Raw genomic sequence first — 24,082 nt, 5'->3', positions numbered from 1 at the left:
GACTTCAAACCCCGACCCTCAGATCTCAGCTTCCTGAGCAGCTATTATTGTAGGAATGAGCTATCAGCGCCCAGCTTAGGAACTACTTTTTAAAATCATTGGTAGATAATTTCAGAATTTTCACTTTGTGATCATGTATCCAATTCTCCCACTGCCCTACTAAATTAGGAAAGGAGTTTCCACACTTGATTTTCAACTTCTGGCTTCTCATCTGGACTTTAAGATCCAGGGTACATCTTTTAAACCTTGGTTTATGAGGAGATCCTCTCTGATGACCCTTCTATCATTATTACTGGGCACTGATAACTTCTTCTTTAAGAAAATAAGAGAGGGAGCAGTAGCATAAATAGCGGGACCATGTGACCATGGGCACATTTTCCCCTCCTTATTCTAACTCCTGTTGTTAGAAAATATATGCATCAGGAATCGTAACCTGGGCACAACTACTTCCAGTTCTTACAGACCTGAAGCTGTGCTCTCTACATCTGCATATGTCCTTCAGTTCCTGGCATGCAGGAAATAATACAAAAATACACATATTAAAAATACAAAAGGATACTCAACAAATTCATCTTCTAGTCACTGTTGAACAAAAATCAAATTGGAACTTCAAAACATTCTTTACTGAGGAACACCTGGCAACTAAATTTCTGAAGCTGGCAAGAAGCCTGGGGCTCTATGTCTGAAATATCTTTCCTTGTGGAACCCAGCAACAGACCTAGACAGTTGCAGTGCCAGGAGAAAAAGGCCCAAGGGAACAGCGAGGCAGATTCCATCTGTTAGTTCTGCTGGCCCTGCTGGATAACAATACTGCATTGTATATTTAAGTCCTTGTTAAGAGCGTATACCTCATGGTAAATATTCTGATAAAAATTATTATAAGACAATTTCTTTTAAATGAAAAACAAAGCAAAATAGCATGAAGATGAGTTTGTAATAAAAAGAAGGTATAATAATCCATAGGACCACAACTCTTTTTCTCTTCAGTAAGATTAAATGAATACTTTGGAAATCCTAAACAAGAGCTACTATACACTGCTTCAGATCGCAATTCATGCTTGACCATAAAAGTCATGTGAGTGACCAAAGCATTAACCTGTGTATCTGAAGAGACCTTTACCCCTTCCAAAGTAACTAAGCAGCATAGAGCTGTGGAATATTAGAGCTGGGAGCTTAGAGATCATCTGGTTCAGAAACTTCATTTTATGTGTGTAAAAATAGCATCTTAATTATGGCAGTGGAAATACTCTCTATTTGTCAATCTTAGATTTATAGAGTATTTTTCAGATAATCTTTCATTTGCTTCAGAATCATGCTTTATAATCTCTTTTTTACAGAAATGAACCCAAAATTTTAGTATGAAAATGACTTTATTGTAAAATATAACTTCTCTACTAGTAAAATATTTATTGTAAAATATAATTTGGCAACCAGTTATTGTTATCATTTATATTAATATATTCATTTAAATACAGTGCTTTTCCTTATCATTGAATCATTAGCAATGAAGGCAACATAATAACACCCACTGAAGTCAGTTTAGATTTTATGTGCTTGTTATAGCTAACTGAATTGTGTTTGGCAGTGGATATTCTCCAAAGAAGTGATCACATTTATAAAATAAAATCTCAGCCTGAAAAATGTAAACCAGTAATAAGAAATCTCAAAAATTACATATTAAGTAAAATTATTTCATAAACTAAGATTTTAGAAGAATGTACTGACCCTAATTTTTTCCTTAAAAGGGAAAAAAAGAATTATCTAACAGAACTCCTGCTTTCCTAGCATGATCTAAATACTTATTTTCTTTAAGCCAAAAGAGAGCAAAAAGTTTTATACTTCCTAAAAAAAAACTTGTCTGACCTGTGAATTTAATCCTATATGATAAAAATGTTCCAAGTTTAAAATATAGAGTATAAATCCTTAGCTGTATTGCAGTGCTTTGGCATGCAGATGTTTTTTCCATTTTTTAATGAAAACCAGGTTTATTTATAAGTTGCCTTAATTTCATTCTCGAATGGAATGGAACAAGAGTATCATATGTTCTGAATTAGGATCTTACTCACATCCCATATCAATTATGTAACTCAAATGCAAGACAACTTAATTGTGTCAATCAGATTCCTCTGACAAGACCATTAAATGTTCACAGAGAGCTTCCAACTTTTAACAGCCATAGGTTTAAAAAATACAAGCTATTTTATGAAAAATTAATTATAAGAGTTTGATACTATAACTCTTGATGTCTAATAGCAATTTTAAAATTAGAAAACAATCAATACAAACTTTCTTTTTGGACAATATCTTTGAAGGTTTATATTTCACAAAGATACATCAAATCATCAGATATTAAGCCAAAAAATAAGCATACTTGAAAGATCTTAATGAAAATTTATGGTAAATCAAACCTGAAATAAAATCACTATTAGCATCATATCAATCTCATTGAAGAAATACTGCTATGTAATTCTGTCTGGAAGCAAAAGGAAAGTCAATTACCAACCATCATATTGGTTTCTTAATTACTTTACAACATTAAGCTTTGAAAACAAATTTGGCTACTTTTTAACTTTTTAAGGTGTTAAAGGGAACATATATCACATTTTAAATAGTATGGGATTGTTAATTTTAAAACATTGTCACAGATGATGCAAACTGGTCACTGTAGTTTGAAGTATACAGCATTAAAAATGCATTCCTGACATATAAAAAATGACATTTTATGAGTGAAAATAGGAATTTTTTTGTTTTAAAAACAAAACAAGAAAAATACCTTGCAACACAAATGACAACTAATTTTAAATAAAGTTAAGATCAAAAGATCACTTTGGAGACAGAATACCAGGTCTGCCACACATTACTTTATTTCTAAAACTTGAAATAAATTTATATCCTTCCTGATTCTACAAGCACATGGTAATTAAGACAGATTAATAGGAACCACAAAATTCAGGAGAAAAAAAAAGAAAAAGAAAATCCATATGGGATATATGAAGGCTATTAGGATTAACCTAGTTTATACAATACATTCATGTTCAACTCTGAGTTTCCTAGCAGTCTGAGTAAGAAAAAGGAATGGCTCCTTCTAGTATAGTTATCAATAGGATTTTTTTATTCTCCACATTTACACTGTGCTATAAATCTACAAGTATGTGTGGATGCAATATGTTGTTTGATTATGCTAATAAAAGAAGGCAATATAGCATCCCTGTAACAACAGGTAAAGAACTCTAAGGCTCAAAGTTATATGGCCCAAAGAAGTTAAATCCTGTTTTATTAGTATGAAATGGACAGAACACATGTTCCTTACTCTTATGTTGAACATTCTTTATTCTACCCTCACATTGTCTTGTGTTCTTTGCCCTACATTATAATCTAAATTCTTCGCACAGAATTTGAGTAACAAGCTGTTCTTAATATTTTTATAGCAAATACAAAAGTAGGTTGCACATAGCTATTTCTTATGTCATGAAATAAAAATGCAACTAACGCTGAAGATATGTGATGATAAATGTGGAACTTCACAAATTGTAAGTGCTATAAAAGACATAGTATCTTCTGATAATGAAAATTCATAGGTACTTCTGTTACATTTTCCTACCACATTTTCTTGATGGTTTCTACTCAGATGTAAAGTAACTATGAGCCAGGTGCTGGTGGCTCACAACTATAATTTTAACTATTCAGAAGGCTGAGATCTGAGGATCTTTGATACCCAATCCAAGAGGACAATTCGGAGAGATATTTTTATCTCCAATTAACCAGCAAAAAGCTGGAACTGGGGAGGTAGCTCAAATGGTAAAGCATCAGCTTTGAGCAAAAAGCCAAGAGAGAGTTCAAGCCCCTGTATTGGCACATACACACACAAAAAAATAAGTAAATAAAATTAATAAAAATAATAAATTACACTTCTTACAAATATGTATATGCATTTGTCTAAGTAGAATTCTTTAACAGAAACCAAGTTGACAATGCTAAAAACTAAATTTTGAAAACTTCCCCTGAATTCTAGAACAAATTCGATTATTAGGGCAAAACAGCTAAATATTCCACTCTGGAAAACTGACAGGTTTCTACTGTGTTTTAAAACTATATAAAATAGTATAACAACTGAAATAATTGATTCTGTCTCTTTAAATCCAATTTCAAAAATTTTTCTTATTCTACACAGTGAAAGGAAAAGATAATTGCAGGTTCCCCTATAAAAAGTGATGGGTCAATATAATCTATAGGACCTGGGTGTTTTTTGTTTTTTAATAAAGAATAAAGAAAAAAATCTATGGTTTGGTATTGTTCACAAGGTTGTTAAAAACAGGAAGTGAAACAATTTAATCCTAATAATTTATCGTCATATATATGAATCTCCTCTAGGAATTATTTTAACTGCAGCATTCCCTGCCCCTTTTTAAAACTCTTTTCAGAACCTTCAACCCCCAAATCTGTCCTGTCCCATGCCACATCCTCAGACATCTCTCCTTTTCTTTTCCCTAAGAGCTGTCTCAGACCTGAGCAACAGCTCCCCCTCTACCCGCCACCCCCAGCTCTGCTCTCACACCCTCAAGGCACACAAGGGCTGCATGTGGGACTTCAGGTGGCTCCCAGCCAGTGCTTTGTACATGGTGGGAACCAATGGACATCTGTAGGACTTTCCTCTGTTCCTACTTACCCAACATGATCTGTCTCCTCGGAACAAGGACTACATTTGTTTCACTTGTCACTAGAGCTTAATAAATATATATTGAATTAATAAACGAATGGATTCAATGTGAAATATTTCTTCTTACCCACTATAGTCTCCAGTCAAAAATTCTGAAATAGCAGCAGGGAGCTCTGTTTTAATAATTAAAAGATACGATGACATAGCTGCAAAAAAATTTTTTTAAAATCTATTAGAATGCTGTAATTATCAATTAAAAGGGTTATCTACTGAGGAACACAGATGTTCATGACACCTAGGAAAGCACACAGATTAACTCACAAGGTACTATGCCCAAAGACTTTACAGCAGGAGTGGAGATAAGCAGCTTTATTTAAAAGAATATTCAGTATGCATATTAAGTACCCTTTGTTTGCACTTCAAGCACAAGGCAAACTACTTAGACAAAAGATTTTATTAGCCATTTATAAATACAAGTTTTATTGAAGTTTTCCAAAAACTCATATATTATCTCCCCTGTCCCAGGTACTAGAGGTTAATTTGAGCAAAATTAACATAGAAACTTAAGTTTAACAAGTATGATTACTAACTTTCACCATTTGTTTTTCCTTTCCTTTTTTTTTTTTCCTGGTTGTGGGGCTTGAACTCTGGGCCTGTGCACTGTCCCTGAGCTCTTCAGCTCAAGGTGAGTACTCTACCACTTGAGCCACAACTCCATTTCTGGTTTTCTGGTAGTTAATTGGAGATAAGAGTCTCACGGACTTTCCTGCCCGGGCTGGCTTTGAACCACATCCTCAGATTTCAGCCTCCTGAGTAGCTAGGATTACAGGCATGAGCCACAAGATCCAGCCCCTGAGCTTTTTGCTCAAGGCTAGCATTCTACCACTTTGAGCCACAACTCCATTTCTGGTTTTTAAGTGGTTAACTGGAAATAAGTATCTCCAGAGGACTTTTCTGCCCAGGCTGGCTTCAAACCTTGATCCTCAGATCTCAGCCTCCTGAGTAGCTAAGATTACAGGTGTGAGCCAGGGGCACCCTTCCTAGAAAGAAACATCTAGGCCAGAAGTCCCATTGTCTGTCTGTTTCCCTTTCTCTCTCCTTATGAACCCCATTATGAACCATTATGAACATATTATCGTAAGACAAAAATAAGTAACAAACTATATTTAATGTTTTTCTCTAAAGCAAGTTAGAAATACTCCATTTTATTTACCAGGCTCATCTGTGTGTTATACAATCATAACCTGAGCTAGCATTGTTTTGTACATTTTATCTGACAGGCAAGAACTAAATTTTATAGCACTTTATAATGATACTCTTTCTGGTCTATCTATTAAAAACAGATTCATTTATATGATCACAAAATATATAACTCACTTATATACAAATACTTGAGTTTAAGCTTAAATACTTGCACATACAGAAACTCAGCTGATTTGGAGTAAAAAATATCTCAAGTTGACATCCTTTCCGCAGAGATTAAGAAAGAGAGAGAGAGAAAGAGGGAGAGAGGGAGGGAGAGAGAGAAGGTGTATAGAAAGAGCCAAGAAGAAAATGTCCATGAAGAAAAAAAGTGTACACTGTGTGCACATTAATTTTTATTACTTATTTATATTTCAGGAAACATTTCACATTCTCCTTGTACTTATAAAACTAAGCCCACCAATGAATGCCAAGTTATACTGATAAAAATCTGGGGGAAATTTAATGAAAGGGCTCAATACTTTAAGAACAATGTGTATTTCTCAGCCTATTGTAAAGTAGTTGAATTTCTCCATAATTATGACATCATGTGACCACTTTAACTGGAAAATAAAGAACATTGTTTGTAAAATTGTATGAAGACACATTATCATATACATATTCAAATACCCTCTTAATATTTTTAGTAAATAACATGTACCCATGATAAAGCAAAGTTTGTTTGTTTGTTTTTTTGTGCCGGTCATGCGGCCTGAACTCTGGTCCTGGGCACTGTCCCTCAGCTCTTCAGCTCAAGGCTGGAACTCTACCACTTCACACTACCGCCTTTTTCTGCTTATGTGGTACTAAGGAATTGAACCCAGGGCCTCATGCATGCAAAGCAAGCACTCTACCACTGAGCTACCTTCCTAGCCCCGACGAAGCAAAATTTAAATGCTAAATAAATGACTTTTTTGTAATGAAATACAAATATACACATTTTATAGCTTATCTCTATTTCTTTTTTCCCCCAGAAGAAACAGGGCTGTTGGCTAAACCCACTGTGACATTTCTACAAATTCTTTTAGTTATGGAATATTATAATTGATTAGATGCCAAACATTTGTTCTGTATTGTTCATTTTCTCCTAAGGAAAACTGACATCAATTTGGCACAAAACAGAACGAAGATTTCTTTTTGTTTATTTTTTGTGTTTGTGCCAGGCCTAAGAGCCTGAGTGCTGCCCCTGAGCATTTTTTCTCAAAGCTAGCACTCTACCTCTTGAGACACACACCTCCACTTCCAGGTTTGGGGTGATTAATTGGAGATATATGTCTCAAGGACTTTCCTGCCTAGGCTGGCTTCAAACCGTAATCCTCAGATGTCAGCCTCCTGAGTTGGTAGGATTACGGGCATAAGCCACTAGTACCTGGCAGGAGAAAGGTTTTTATCAACCACCTCTACTCAAGGTTTTAGAGTACTGATAATATTTTATATATCCCAAAGGTTATATACCTATGGCATATTGATGAAAATCATGAGTCAAATCTTCCAAAACTCATCTAAAACTATTTAACTATAGCCATGCACAGAAAAAATGGAAAGGAGCAGGGGGAGAACTAGCTTCAAAACAAGGAATGCATATTTCAAGCACAATGTAATTTATTATCTGTCTATCAGTCTTTCTTGCTTGGATTAACCTAGTATCACATGTATTTCTAAAGTTTCAGACAGTCATCTCTTCCAGTAATTTTGTATTATTTCGTTTGGATCTTTCATTGTAAAAAGCATTAATGAATATGAGATCACATTGCTTTCTAATACACAATCTGTCATTCTTTCCAGAATTTCTGTTAGCCCCTGGCTAATCATTTGATCACTTTTATCCTGTGCTGCAGCCTTCACTCTGTAGTTTTCAATGGGAGTCCTGTTTCAGTAGACCTGAGTCTGAAGAATCATGTATATTTTAAGAAATGTGAACTCACCTAACATATGTTTCTCTTCCAAGAAAGACCTCAGTGTATAAGGCACAATTATAATAAAACAAGCAAAATACAGCTTCTTTCTTAGAGAATGCTGGTGTATATTTTAAGAGCTACCAAACCACAGAGCTTACCTTGGGAAAACCCCCACTGATTAAGTAAAACAAAGAAAGACACTATCCTTATTCACTGTCAAATCATTTTTCTTAGTCACAAATCAATGCTCATGAAAGGACCAGCACCTTAACATATTGTCTTACATCTACTTCAGAGAACAAAAAGATGACTAAATATACATTAGGCTAGGAAATACATTTTAATTACATCCACAAGAAAAGAATAATTTGGTGACTTCACAAAATTTTTTTTCAGAATATAGCCATGGTACTCAGTAGACACAGGTTGAAAATGAGCTATACAACTTGTGGATAGGGAAGGGAGGGAAAAACTGGCAAAGACAGAAGGAAGAAGTGACATTGTCCAAAATGAAATGTACTCATTACCTGACTTATGAACCAGTATCCCCTCTGCACCTCACCCTTATATAAATAATCAAAAATATTTAACAAAAATTTATTCAACAAAATGAATTGGAAAAGTTTTAAACCTATAATATCAATGGTCAAGTTCACACATCCATTGTTTTTACCAAAAGGGTCACTAAATGAAATAGCTGGCGGCTACGGCTTTGTCTCATGTCTTCTAGTCATGACATAAGGAAATTTTTGATACTTAAGAGACAGGCAGAAATGAATTTGTAAGGGATTTTTGCTGACATCAACACATAAACTAGACTCATACTGAAAGACACAGCAAGATTATTCTAACTTAGTAGCTGAAGTAGGGGCATCCATGAGAGCCATGCTAGAATAAGCAGTTCTGTCCTCAAGATCACCAGCGCCAGGGTTAGCACTGGAAGAAAGACTTTCATGACAGTTATTTAGCCATTACTAATCACTTAGTTTCACCACATTAACTAAATAGGTATTCTTTTTCTTTCATATTTAAACCTAACAAATAGAACTCATTTCATAGAAACTGCCCTTGTGAGAGAAATAAAAAAGTCTGTCATCCTAATCAAAACAGAAATTGAAAGCATTCTTTAAAAAGCCATATGGAGAAGCAACTGTTATAGGAAGAAAGGACTAAAATAGGGTAAAATTTGATTAGGCAATAGCAAGTAGTAAGGCATTAATATTGGTTGACTTAATCATAAAGAGAAACACATGAGTTGAGATAGGGAGGCTGAAGGGAAAGATGTGAGGCAAGCGGGAGCTCTGGGGTTCTGGGGCTCTGGGAAGAGATCCATAAGGACAGCTAGCTTCTTTGGTTTGGGGATTATTACTGCCAAGGCCATCCTATGCTTCACAACACTTCAAGTGACATACAAGTTATCTCACTTCATTTTCACACACACAGGAGAGGTAAACTTTATTTCACAGATGATGAGATGGAAGCACAAAGAAATAAATTGTCTCAGCTAATAATGGTGGAAACAGCCAGTCTGGCTTGCGAAACTTACTCCAGTAACTGGTGCACTATGTCAGCCTATGACTGGAGTAAAGCAGAGTAACCAACAAAAAGAAATAAAAAGAAATAAAGTCTATCCAAAGAACAACTTTCCAACATTATTCTTTTGTATTTTTCATTATGGCTTTTGGCTGTGGAGTTTAACATTTCAATTTTTTTTAAAAAAGAATCTCTATAACATCTGAAGTTTTGGCAACACTATAATTTTCACTTTGTGATATATTGTCAATGTATACCATTTTGGTTTGATAGATAGTCTGATGAACGTGCTTAAAAATTCATGGCGTTTCATGGCAGGACTTTATGGCATCTACCATCATGCTCTGACTAAATTTCCAGCTGTGATTTAGTTCCCACTCTCACATGCCTGATACAACACTACACCAAAACCTAAAAAGAAAAACAAAATCAACCCTTCTGTCCAGAATTCCTATACTTTTAGGGACTATTTTCTCCAACACTCTGAAAATACTTCTCAATTTGCCAAAGTTAAACATGCAACTTTAAAGGTGAAAAAACATAACTGAGTTTGGTCCCAGGAAATTATTAGCTTATAAAGACAATTATCCATTTTGCTAAATGCTTAAAATATATGTATGAAGGTAGGATTACTAGGAGGTATTTTAAAAACAGAATTAGGTTTTCAGCAACTTCTTAAAGGATTAGTCAGTCAGGCTTAAACAAACAGATGTACTTTAGGAGGAAACAATAAGTTTGTCTTTGCATTTAAGAGCAATTCAACTTTATTTCAAACTTGTTTTTACTCATAGATAATTGTTGCTTTATTTGAAATGTCTTATTAACACAGTTTCCATAAAATATCTACATACCACTGAAATTCTATCCCTACTCAAATAGTCCACAATCTCTTTTCTGAAAAGGATCTTCTATTTTTTAAAAAAAATGACTCAAAACAGTGGCATTTGTACACATATTTAACCAAAACATGTTGGAAAAAAATGTTCCTGTATAACCCTAAAAAAGTTTTTATCATCTGCCAAGACATCAAATTTAAATAAAAAGTGACCAGAATACCTTTCTGAAGTCTTATATACTTTAATAGAAATAATTACTAATACAAACATTATTTTCAAAGCCCCTTTAAACTAACATTCAGTAAATTTTGCCAAAGGAAATACTTGTGGAAATGACTTGCCTCAAATTTCCTGCATTTCTTCTAACATTTAGAGGTCACTTTGTATATGTTGTTACTGTTTTCTAGAATTTCAAGACCAGTTAGGCTCCAAAAAAAAAAAAAGCCCTGATTGATTACAGATAAACTGACCAGCAGATGGCACTGTAACAGCATGCCCAATCCCAGTTCCCTGGGGACAATGCAAACGTGTATCTGCAAGACTTATTTCAGTACCATGTCCTTACCCCTCTCCAAGGAAAGTACAGAAAGTAATTTCATATTATCTCATATTAAGTCATGAATCTTTCAGATACTCAGAATTTGAGATTTTTATAGTTCTCAACTGAAAATGCTGTTTATACCTTCTTGTTTAGATGATCTAGAAACCACAAGTTTCTCTTAAACCATAGATTCCCAAACTGAAGTACTATTAGATAAAGTTTGTGGACACCAGGCCAGACTAGAAAAATTAGGCCATTCCACCAATTTCAGGAGTTTTTCAGTAAGGCAACTTATATTTAGGGCTCTCCTTCCACAGTACATTGCCACAATTAAATCTTTAATCTCCTTTAAGAACTGGGGCTTATGGAAATAGGGGGAAAGTATGCAATGTATAGTGGTCCTCCATATTTTGTAAGAGCAAAGCAAGAAGTTTTCTGTTTGATTTCTAGTGATATTCAAGTCCCCTGAACAGCCTATCTTTGGAGCTCAATTCAATTAGAAACTACTTACATTCCTTTGTAGGAATACAGTCAAATCAGAGTAAAAAGTTTATAGAAATCTTCGATACCTACTTTCTACTATAAATCTTAATTCTTTCTAGTTTGTTTACCAGATTCAAACTCTCTAAACCAGAATTCTAAGCCTGGAAAAGCACCTTGACTTTGTATTCCAGCAGAAATGGCTCTTAGCAAATGTTTCTCCAACTCCAGAGGAAACAGGTACCAGAGAGCTACCTCAAAAAAAAAAAAAAAAAAAAAAGACCTACTTGTCAGGCCTCAATTTTGTGACTATTCAGAGATTTAAACACACACACACAAATTATTACATAGCTCTCTACATTTCAAAGGCAAAAATTTCTATAACCTTAAGATCACTAAATTTAGTTAGCTGAATTTCCTCATTAAAAAAATTAAAGATTTAGGGGATGGGAAGGTGGCTCAGTGGTAGAGCGCTTGCCTTGCATGCTTGAGGTCCTGGGTTCAATTCCTCAGCACCACATAAACAAAAAGAAAAAAGCAAGAAGTGGCGCTGTGGCTCAAGTGGTAGAGCGCTAGCCTTGAGCTGAAGAGCTGAGGGACAGCGCCCAGGCCCAGAGTTCAGGCCCCACGACCAGACCCCCCAAAAAAATTAAATAAAAAATGAAATAAAAAAAATAAAAAATAAAATATTAAAAAAAATTTAAAGATTTAAAGACAGATCTTTTTTTTTTTTTTTTGCCAGTCTTGGGCAAACTCTGGGCTTGGGCGCTGTCTCTGAGCTCCTCTTTGTGCAACCCTAGTTAGCTCTACCGCTTTAGCCACGCCACTTCCATTTTTTGTTTGTTGGTTTTTTTTCAGGTTAATTGAAGAGTCTCATGATCTGGCTTTGGGCTGGCTTTGAACCACAATGCTCAGATCTCAGCCTCTTGAGTAGCCACAATTACAGGTGTGATCCACTGTCACCCAGCTCTTCTTTTTAATTTAACAACTCATTAGATCACATTACTGTCCCTGTGATTTAGGGCCTCATTGATTGTGGGGAACAGGGAGCAGATCCATCAGTAGATTCTTTCCAAAATAAACTATATGCTCACTTATATATTTCTATTGTCTTCTCCTTCTGGCCAGTCAGCAATCTGTTTCCTCCAAAGTGGTATTAAACCGACCAATAGTTTTTCTTCCTGTATTTTCTCATTTCTTCCTTTCTTCTTATAATATATATGTATTTACTGAATGCCTATTCATACTAGGTAGAAGGGATAGAAATATATGAGAAAATTATTCTTATTTGTGAAATATGGGTATGTAGGAAATAAACTGGATCATCAATAAAAAAGTTATGGAACAAATATTGACCAAGTCATTTATGATCATTTTGCTTTGCTTTCTTTCTTTCTTTTTTTTTTTTTGGTTGGTCCTGGGACGTGAACTCTGGGCCTGAACGTTGTCCCTCAGCTCTTCAGCTCAAGGCGAGCGCTCTACCACTTGAACTACAGCGCCACTTCCGCTTTTCTGGTGGTTTATTGGAGATAAAGAGTTTCACGGTCTTTCCTGCCCAGGCTGGCTGTGAACCATGATCCTCAGATCTCAGCCTCCTGAGTAGCTAGGATTACAGGCGTGAGCCACCAGTGCCTGGCTTAGCATTTTGATTTTGGAGGCCTGTCTCTTCAATTTTTTTCCTAAGATTCACCACGGACACTGTAACTCATGAAGACAAAGAAATGCTGAAATGTTACAAAGAATAAAAGCGAAGTGGTGATGCATGCTTATAATCACAGCATCAGGTGGCTGAGGAAGGAGGATCTGAGTTACAGGCCAGCTGGGCTACACCATGTGACTCTGACTCAAAACACAAATAACGAAAAAGAGCCAAAACCAAACAAAACGTGCTAAGTGTGGTAGCCCAAGATTATAATTCTTGGAGATAAGGGGATCAAAACCAGCCTGGGCATAAAAGTTTGAGACTCCATCTCATTCAATGTCTGGGCACAGTGAACTATGCTTGTCATCTCTAGTGGATAACAAGCCAGCCTGCACATAAAGCAAAGACCCTTCTTTGACAATAACCCAGGCAAACAAGGAGGTGGGGGAGGCTGGAGATGTGGCTGAAGTAGAAGGTAGACTCCCTACCTTGCAAGCTTGAGGCACTGAGTTTATTCCTCAGCACCATCAGAAGAAAGAAGAAAAAAAAAAAAAAAGAAGAAGGTTAAACAGCCTGTTTTAATGTAAGTCATGATTACCTAACTAAAATACAAATGTCCTCTCACTGACCTTTCAGAATTAACATGCCTCCTATGAGGCCAAATTAGAATCCACATTTTTGGGATGAGAAAGGATCCTAAGCTCGTCACGTTCCACTCCAATAACCTAACAAAGGGGAAACTGAAGCCAGGAAAATAAGTGAGAAATTTCCCCCAAAATATGTCAATTCAATGACAGAGACTAGAGTAGACAGAATTTAAAGTACCTGATGACCAACTCAGTGTTCTGCTCACAAGAGTAAGCTTCAAATTCTATTATAATGAAAAAATAATTTATGCACATCTGGCTAAGAAAAGAAAAATCTCTGAAAGTATGTTTTCAGTTATTACTCAGTGGGCTCTCAATAAATAAACGTTTAACCAATGTGAAGAAAATCCTCAGGACATCATTTTAAAAATTAAATAAGCATTCCCAGCTTTTCCAAATTTAAGGCACATTAAAAATTGCTGTGACTGCTTCTATTTTTTTTGTCAGTACTGGGGCTTGAACTCAGGGCCTGGGTGCATATCCTTGGCTGTTTCATTCAAAGTTAGAGCCACCACTTGAGCCACAGCTCCACTTCCAGCTTTTTGCTGACAGATTGGGGGTAAAAGTCTCACAGACATTCCTGCTGCATCTGGCTTTGAACTACAATCCTCAGATCTCAGCTTCCTGAGTAATAAGGTGGCATAAGCCACCTGCCCCTGGCAGTTTCTTTTTAAGTTCTAAAATAAGCAAGCAAACAAACAAATATAGTTCAAAGAACTGATGACTTATAGATCACCAAATACCAAATTATTCACTAGAACTCTGTGATAATAGGTCAACCAGTTCTGGAGATTTTTCCTTATTTTTTGTTTTACTGTGATGAATACTGAACCCATGGCATCATATAAGCAAGGCAAATCCTCCCAAAAGTTTGACACTCTGGGCTAGATATTGGTGGCTCACACCTGTAATCCTACCTACTCAGAAGGCTGAGATCTGAGGCAGCCGAGCAGGAAAGTCCGTGAGACTTTTCTCTCCAATTAATTACTAGAAGACTGGAAGTGACTTGGGGGCTCAAAAAGTGGTAAAGCACTAGCCTTGAGCAAAAAGAGCTCAGGGACAGCAGCCAGGCCCCAAGTTCAAGCCCCACAACTGACAAAAATTTTTGAGACAGAGTCTCCCTATGCACCTTAGGTCGGACTTGAAGTTGTGATTGTCTTGTGTTTACCTCTCACGGGCTGAGATTACAAGAGTATACTACTACACCTAGCTCTGTCTGAATGTTTTTAGGGATAAGAAACACCTTCAAAGGAGTATAGGCCATCCTCATTATCACAACTTACCTACAAGGATTTGTGCTACCACTTGAAAAGGGTTCCTGAAGCCATGGGAATTAGAAACTTAGTCCCCAATGCAAGTGTTGGGAAATGGGGCCTGATGGCAGATGTTTAAGTCATAAGGGCTCCACCCCTATAAATGGATTTATGTCCATTATAAAAGAGCTTATGGCTTTAAATCTGATATTTCACTCAGTTTTACCATGTTATACCTTCCATGTTATGATCCAGTAAGAAGGCCCTCACCAGATACGGTCCCTTAATCTTAGGCTTTCTCAACTCCAAAGTCAAATAAGTTTCTACTCTTACAAATTACCTAGTCTAGGGGTAGGTAATAGGGAAGAGGGCTAATCAAGATGCTGAATAAAGACGACGATGGCTGCATACGTGAAAATACAAGCTGGGTGCTGGTGGCTCAAGCCCGTAGTCCTAGCTAACCAGGAGACTGAAACCTAAAAGACCACAGTTCTTAGCCTGGGCAAAGTCCTTGTGCTCAAATCTCCAGTTAACCTAAAAAGTGAAATACTGGAAATATGGCTCCAATGATAGAGCACCAGATCACAGGCAAAAAAAGCCAAGTGAGAGTGCAAGGCCCTGATTCAAGCTCCAGTCCTGGCAAAAAATAAAAATGAATCAAAAAATAATTAAATAAGAAAATAGAATGATGAAAGCTGTTGCAATTGTCTTAAGGAGGAGATAGTAGGGTAAAGAATAAGAGGGTAAGTTTGATCATGATAAATGGTATTCATGCATGGAAACAATCACAATGAGACCCTACTTGTACAATGTATGCTAATAAAACTAAATCACTCACAGTTTATGGCATTTTGTCATAGTAGCACAAAACAGGCCAAGACAGTATTCCAGATACAGAATCCAAACTAGATTCACTAAAGACTTCTAAACATTAGAAACAGTTCTACAATCTGGAACAATAATAAACTAGGCTAGTTTCTATTGTATTTAATGTTCAGTCTTTCAAATATTCAAAGCTAGTAATGGAGCTAGCGTTTCCCTTTTCTCCTCTTAATAAATATAGCCCAAATATTAAAAAGTATTTGGAAATAGCCATATAAATTATATTGGCTCCATTCAGTTTATCAAGTTACAGGTATTGTGTTAGATGCTGGGGGTGAAAAAAAGAAATGAGACATAATCCTTGCCCTGGAGAGCTTACAACATGGTAGGCGAGAGAGAAGTATATATGAAGATAACATCAATCTAATAACAGCAAATGCTGACATACAATCATGTCAAAACAAGATTAGAGAACAAAGAAGGAATCCAGGTGAAAAACACAGAATACACAAGAGTGGGCATTGTGCCACCACCACAAGTTTCAGTTCAGGTTTCCAAATTCCTGAACTGAAAACTCTACATAAATTGTCAGATAATAGTTCAATCTAGTTCAAACAAATCATTATAGAACCCAGAATCTATAAATAGAAAAAAAGTTATGTTCATATTCAGAAGTAGTAATACACATTTGCTAAACTATTCCAAATCAGGTCTTAAAATCAATGCCACTAAATAATTCTCTAAGAAAGAGACAAGTTCTTCTAATTTCTAGAGTAAAGCATGAAGTCATGTATATGGGGAGAAAATTATTTTTAAGACATCCAAGACAGCATTTTTCTCATTCAGTAACATTTTTTCATGAAAATTGAAAAAATTAAAACATTGATATTCAGAATTCCAAAACAATGGCAAGCACCATTCTGGAATGTTAATTTTTTCCTTGACTAAGAAACTCATAAAGATAGCATTTGATGGAATAGTACTTAATGTGAAATAGCTCAGATCTCTTAAGTTGAACTGTATTGAAAGTGTCATTTTTATTTTAAATGGTTGCATGTAAAAAATAATAATTTTCATTTTCTCTTTTCAGTTGACATGTTAACCTAGTCAGGGATGTCTGGTGGATCTTTCCAGCGGATGTTGTTAATTCCTTATTCTTACATAAGAGCCAGAATTCCATTTGGAAAGAGAAATTACATTGGGCTTGATCAATGCCCTACCTCAAAGAACTAAAAGAAAAAAATTACCTGCTTTTTAGGTTGAAGAGGTACTCATTGTTCATGATTTGTATTCTAGTCTTAATTGTCGGATCACTAGCAATTTGACTATCGATTGTTAACATCTAAAACTGATTTAAGGTGGCTCAGGCCTATAATCCTAGCTACTGAGGAGGCTGAGCTAAAGATCATGGGTCAAAGCCAGGCCAAGTAGGAAAGCTCATGAGACGCTTATTTCCAATTATCTGCCAGAAAACCAGAAGTAGAGCTGTGGCCCAAACTGGTAGAGCACTAGCCTTGAGTGAAAAAGCCACCACTCAGACCCTGAGATCAAGCCCTACAACTGATAAATAAATAAATAAATACATAAAAGCTTCCTTTGATAATATAATCATGTAGAAGACCCAATATAAAAGTCAACCTTTCTTGTGGATTTAGTATATTAATTTATTATACTATTTTTTTTTTTTTGGTCCGGTCGTGGGGCCTGAACTCTGGGCCTGGGCGCTGTCCCTCAGCTCTTCAGCTCAAGGCTAGCACTCTACCACTTGAGCCACAGCGCCACTTCCGGCTTTTTTTTTCTTCTGCTTATGTGGTGCTGAGGAATCGAATCCAGGGCCTCAGGCATGCAAACCAAGCGCTCTACCACTGAGCCAACTTCCCAGCCCTATGCTAATTTATTATACTAATAGCATTTACTGAACACTCTAGTCAATAGTTTTAGGAAATTAAGATATTGTTCAACTCTATTGTAACCTCTTTACAACATACATATATTTTGAATTTAAATGTTTTATACATTTGCTCAACTATCAATAACAGTAATTTTTTAATTTTTATTTCAATGTCGTTCTGATAATTTGGATCTTTTTTTTTTTTTTAATGGGTCATGGGGCTTGAACTCTGGGCCTGGGTGCTGTCCCTCAGCTCTTCAGCTCAAGGCAAGCATTCTACCACTCTATCCACAGTGCCACTTCCAGCTTTTTCTGTTTATGTGGTACTGAAAAATTCAAAACCCAGGGCCTCATGCATATGAGGCAAGCACTCTACCACTGAGCCAACTTCCCAGCCCCTATGGATCATTATTTTTTAAACTACTTGATCATTTTTAATTTACCATTAATTTAATGTGCACACAGCCTATGGATTACCACTCCCACCAGTGGACATAGTTCAGAGGACAAAAATAAAGGAGAAATATCTCAGAATAATCTGGAGAGTTCTTTCACACTGTATAACATCATCACCTCAATCATAGAAAACAAATTTCCTAGAGGTGTGCCTCCAACTTAATAATGAGGCTGTAATCAAGATTTAGCTAAAACTGAATTTATTTTTTATTTTTATTTTTTTTGGGGGGGGGTCTGGCTGTGGGGCCTGAACTCTGGGCCTGGGTGCTGTCCCTCAGCTCTTCAGCTCAAGGCTAGCGCTCTACCTCTTGAGCTGCAGCGCCACTTCTGGCTTTTTTCTTTTTGCTTATGTGCTGCTGAGGAATCGAACCCAGGACCTTCATGCATGCAAGGCAAGCACTTTACCACTGAGCCACCTTCCCAGCCCCCTAAAACTGAATTTAAAAGCCTATTAGTCATTGTTAAAAAAGATCCAAGAAAGAACAATAAGTCCAACACACAGGGCTACTGTGTCCAGAGTTTCAGTTTTCCAAATAGACCTGTAATAAGGCAAAAAAAAAAAAAAAAAAAAAAAAAAAAAACCAGAGAAAAGCAGTTACTCCATTAATCTATGCATAAATGAAACATTTTCAATTGCTTACCTCCAATATTCTGAATTATTATGGTGCTTGCCACCACAACCTATAAGACAATAAACATATTCAGATGACTAAAGGGGAATAATGCAAAAAAAATCAGTACTTATTAAAATTTAATACTACAAAACAGCTGCAATAGTATTAAGTGAAGAGATATTGGAAGCTATTTCTAATACAAAAAATTAATATACATTACAGAAAATGCCTTTCTTTAGTAATTCCAGAGATACTAAAAAGAATATTTTTCAAAGTTTTCTTGGCAGTCAATTTTGAATAGTTAAAAGCTAGTATGGTGATTATCAACATATAAAAATTGACACTGAATTGTTGTAGGGACTTTTATAACCCATTTCTTCTGGCTTTACCACCCTGCTTTACGAATACAGTTTTCTGTCAAAGGCAATGATCCACTCTTCTGAGTGCATCCTGGTGGCATATGCCTATCTTGGAACAGCTCAACCCCAAAGTTTTCTGCAGAAAACTTGAGATCCCAAACATTCTCTGACTGAAAACCTAGGCAAAATGTTTCCAACCCAGTCACTTGAAGTAAGCTGAGTAAGATAACAGGAATTGGTCGGGACTGTAGTATACTAAGGCATTCCTTTCACAATGGAGCTGCAGAAGCTATTCAGCTCTGGCCAACTGATGGCATGTGGGAACACGGATCCACAGTTATAAATGATGGAGCTTTGTTTTCCTTCAAATTTTCATGATTAGTTGGTAACCAGCTAAAAATACAAAATATCTGAGTGGACAGGAAGACACTGTATTAAGGGGCTGCTCAATTTATTCCCTGATTCATGTCACTGTAATCCCACTAACACTTTAAAGTAACTATAAAGTAAATAACAATTTTTAAAAAGATTTGAGCTGAACAAAATTTGTCCGAGGACTGAGTTCAGTCTGCAGGCTTGCTATTTTCTACTCTTTGATAAGACTTATGGAGAACATTGTCCAATTTTGGTAATCAGATGTGATCAGAGGAAATGGTTAAGCTCTGTATTTCCACTTGAGCCTGTTTATCATTCAAATGTTAATGGCTTGCGATCACCACTTAATGTTTGGAGTGAACTAGCAACAGTCAGTCTCTGAGGTCTGGGAAGAGATCACCTTTTAGCTTGCCTCTACCAGAACTTTTATCAGTGACAAAACATTTGCTATATGGGAAACGATCTGGGACCTAGAATCCTTGAGGACTGCAGAAGAGAGCTAATGATTTGACATTTTGAAAAGGTGTCTCTAAAAATGTGGTGCTTGCCTTGAGCAAAAGAAGGTGAAGGACAGAGCCTAGGCTCAGGGTTCAAGCCCCAGGACCAGCCCCCTGCCCCCCAAAAAAGGTGGTCCTTTTCATTTAATGTTTCCAGGAGGAACTCATCTCAACCTACTTAAAAATTAGTTCCAAATCATCACAATTACTTGTAAAAAGACTATTTTGGACTGTGTATACTGTCTTTAATACAACTGATAAATGTGTGATTTTATTTTCCTTAAGATAACACAATAATATCTAAATAACAATTACTTTTTCTACTCTGGCAGAATCCAAGCATTTAAGTCTGGAAAGCCAGGTGTCTATGTCTTTAGTACCTACTGCAGTACATGGTATGACAGTTGTGCAATAAATATTTTATCTGGTAAGTAACTCAATTCAATTTTTACAATCTTGGGCTGGAGGTATATAATTCAAGTGGGTAGAGGATCTGTCTTTTTTTTTTTTGGTCGGCCGTGGGGCTTGAACTCTGGGCCTGGGCGCTGTCCCTCAGCTCTTCAGCTCAAGGCGAGTGCTCTACCACTTGAGCTACAGCGCCACTTCCGGTTTTCTGGTGGTTTATTGGAGATAGGAGTCTCACGGTCTCTCCTGCCCGGGCTGGCTTTGATCCGCAATCCTCAGATCTCAGCCTCCTGAGTAGGTAGGATTACAGGCGTGAGCCACCAGCGCCCGGCTAGAGGATCTGTCTTGCAAGCAGGAAACACTGAGTTGAAACCTCAGTACTGAAAAAAAAAAAAAAGAAGAAGAAAGAAGGAAGAGGAGGAAGAAGATGAGAAGGACAAGGAGGAAAAGGAAGAGGAGGAAGAAAAGGAGGAAGAGAAGGAGAAAGAAGCAGCAGTAGCAGCAGAGGAAGCAGCAGCAGCGTATCAATTTCTTTTTTTTTTTTTTTTAATGGTTAAGCCAGACTTCAATGGCTCTTGCTTACAATCCTAACTACTCAAGAGGCTGAGACGGGCAGGATTGAGGTCCAAAGCTAACCAGGGCAGTCTATGCAAGTTCATCTCCAGTTAACCAGCAAAATGCCCAAAAGATATTTGTAATTTGTAATTTCTATACTGCTACAATTTAGTTCTACACTACTTTCTTCTGTCTTGATGAGGGTTTATTCAAAGAGTATGACCAACTTAATAAGGGAAACTTAAAACGGGCTACTGTTACTATTTAAAACCCATCAAGACATTGCTCTCCTTCACTGTGATAAAATATACAAACATTTGAGTACTGAATTAATTTAGTAAAGTATTTTTAGGAAGGGCAAATCAATTTCCCCTCTTTGCCTGTTGCCATTATTTTTTCTTTGTTTTGCTTTGTTTTTAGAGATAAAGTTTTGCTATGTAGACTAGACAGCTGTAACTTATTATGTAGGCTGGATTAGCCTCAAACTCCCAATCCTCCTGCCTCAGCCTCCTGGTTACATCACTATATCTGGCTCATCTGTCTGTTTCTTAAAACAGAAAGAAAGCTGGGCATTGGTGGCTCATGCCTATAATCCTAGCTACTCAAGTGGCTGATACCTGAGGATCACAGTTCAAAGCCAGCTCAGGCAGGAAAGTCCATAAGACTCTCACCTCCAATTAACTGCCAAAAAAAGCTGAAGGTAAAACTGTGGATCAAGTAATAGAGGGTTGGTCTTGAGCAAAAAAAGCTCAAGGACAATGCCTAGGCGCCAAGTTCAAACCCCAGGAGCAGCACACACGTGTGCATGCACGCACACACGTACACAAACACACACACACACACAGAAGAAAAAAGTATAAAAAGTCCTTTTGGATTTTGTACACAAGGAGAAGAAAATAAAATTACCTTTCCAGGTAATCCAAATGCAAAGAGTCCAAGATCTTCATAACATGTTACAGCTGTAAAAGAAACCATAAATTTCACTTTAACACAAAATTATTCGTGTGCTAGGGCTTCTGGAGAAAAGAGTTATTTCTTTATTACAAATTAAACAGTACAATTATTAGGATGGAGGCCAATCAGTTCTAGATGCAAATACAAAAATGACAACAATACTTCCATCCTGGAATAAAGAAATAGTAAGAAAGAAGATTGAATTTAATTGGCATTTTAGGTAAAGCTACTTAATAACTTTATCAGATCTTTCCTTTTCACCCAAAAATATAAGATATAGTATCTATGATTTTCATGTCTTTGTAGAATATGTCTTTCTACTCAACACCGAGTTTTCCCATTTGAAAAATTCACCAAGGACTCTGCTTTTTATGTTTACTAAATGGGATCTCATGAAATTGAAATCGAAAGTTCACTACCAAACTCATTCTATGAAACCAGCGTAACTCTCATCCCAAAAACAGACAGGGACTCATCAAAGAAAGAGAACTATAGACCCATTTCTTTGATGAACATCAAGGCAAAACTTCTCAACAAAATTCTGGCCAATTGACTTCAATAATTCATCAAAAAAAATCATACACTATGATCAAACAGGATTCATTCCAGGGATGCAAAGTTGGTTCAATATACACAAGTCAATTAATGTAATTCATCACATCAACAGGAGCAAGGACAAGAACACATGATTATCTCAATAGATGCAGAAAAAAGCATTTGACAAGATCTAAAACCCCTTTATTATGCAAGCTCTGGAGAAGCTAGGAATCCATAGAACATTCCTCAATATAACAAAGGCTGTGTATGACAAACTTACAGCTAGCATTATACTTAATGGCAAAAAGCTAAAGCCATTTCCTCTAAATTCAGAAACAAGACAAGGATGTCCACTCTCTCTACTCCTCTTCAATACAGTATTAGAATGTCTAGCTAGAATGGGAGGGAATGAGAGGGAAAGAGGGAACAGCAAAAGGAAAGAAATGTACATATCACCTGATGTGGAAGAAATAGTTGTATTGTCAAAGCTCATAGAATTCACAAACATTATAGACCATGATAATGACAATTTGCTTCATGAAGGTTAAAATGTGTTTGTACTTTAAGTATCACTATCTCACAATACTGTGAAATTTGTGAAATTTATATAATCACTTAATCTCAATAAAAAATTAAAAAAAAGAATACCTAGCTAGTGCAATAAGGCAAGATAAAAATATAAAGGGGATCCAAATAGGGAAAAATGAAGTAAAACCCTCCTTCTTTGCAGATGACATGCTCCTGTATTTAAAGAATTCCACAGACCCCATTCCCAAGTTACTCGAGCTGGTCTGAAACTTTGGCAAAGTAGCAGGGTATAAAATTAACCCTCAAATATCAATGGCTTTTCTGTATGCCAATAATGAGAAGAGTGAGGCTGAAATCAGGAAAGCAACTCATTTATAATAGCTCCCCCCAAAAATAAAATACCTAGGAATTAACTTAACCAAAGAAGTGAAAGAGCTCTATGATGAAAATGTTAAAAATCATGTTCTGAAAGATTTTGTCTCTCAAAATATTATTTCCCATTTTTACTAAGCAAACATTTCTGATCAGTATTAACTAATGTCAACAGAGATATTTTTTTTTTTTCGGGGGTCCGGTCGTAGGGCCTGAACTCTGGGCCTGGGCGCTGTCCCTCAGCTCTTCAGCTCAAGGCTAGCGCTCTACCACTTGAGCCACGGCACCACTTCTGGCTTTTTTCTTTTTTGCTTATGTGGTGCTGAGGAATTGAACTCAGGGCCTCAGGCATGCAAGGCAAGCGCTCTACCACTGAGCCACCTTCCCAGCCCAACAGAGCTATTTTGATTACCAACTAAGAAACAACTATGAACACATCTGATATCTTACAGACCCATCTTAAGCCAGTCTGTGTAGGCTGCCGGTAGTTTAGGTCTGTTTGCATGGAATTACTGGATGGTCAGACTTCTGGCAGAAACATTTAAAGCCTTGGTCTGTCCACTTAGAATAGAAGATCACCAAATCCCAAGTTTGTCTAACTACCATTCAATTTCATTAATCACAGAGTAAAGTAACTTGGAAATACCACACTTCTCCATATACAGCACTTGCATACATGCTGTCCAAATTTAAGTTTATACTGGCAAATTAACATGGATCAAGTATGTAAGTTGTGCCATACTTTCAGAGACCTTTGCTTTTTCAGGTGCTTAGATGATAATGTGTTCAAGATGAAGACAATATGCTTATCATATAATTAATATGGCACATACTTTCTTTTTCCATCATAAAAGAATATTAAATTACATTCAAATTCCACATGAACAAGAAGTATGGTCATAAAAAGATAAAATTCAATGGCTCCTAAGAATCAACTTATATTTGTGGCTCACACAGTTTCATGTTTTAACCAGTGGCACTACTGTTT

The 24,082-nt window shown here is 36.4% G+C and overlaps 1 protein-coding gene across 1 annotated transcript in view; it reads right to left on the bottom strand.

The window, feature by feature from the left end:
• Positions 1-24,082, bottom strand: part of Slc38a6 (solute carrier family 38 member 6) — a 64,594-nt gene that overhangs the window by 19,670 nt on the left and 20,842 nt on the right. The window contains exons 4-6 of the mRNA XM_042682596.1: positions 21,610-21,662; positions 18,540-18,579; positions 4,785-4,863 (exon numbers count right to left, since the gene is read on the bottom strand). Coding sequence (XP_042538530.1) covers positions 4,785-4,863; positions 18,540-18,579; positions 21,610-21,662 — 172 coding nt within the window. The remainder of the gene's footprint in view (positions 1-4,784; positions 4,864-18,539; positions 18,580-21,609; positions 21,663-24,082) is intronic.

Source organism: Dipodomys spectabilis, unplaced genomic scaffold (assembly GCF_019054845.1).
Source record: "Dipodomys spectabilis isolate Male_0828 unplaced genomic scaffold, ASM1905484v1 ptg000073l, whole genome shotgun sequence".
Classification (NCBI taxonomy): Eukaryota; Metazoa; Chordata; class Mammalia; order Rodentia; family Heteromyidae; genus Dipodomys; species Dipodomys spectabilis.
Note: the sequence above shows the minus strand (reverse complement) of the source record. Positions and strands in the feature narration are given on the sequence as shown.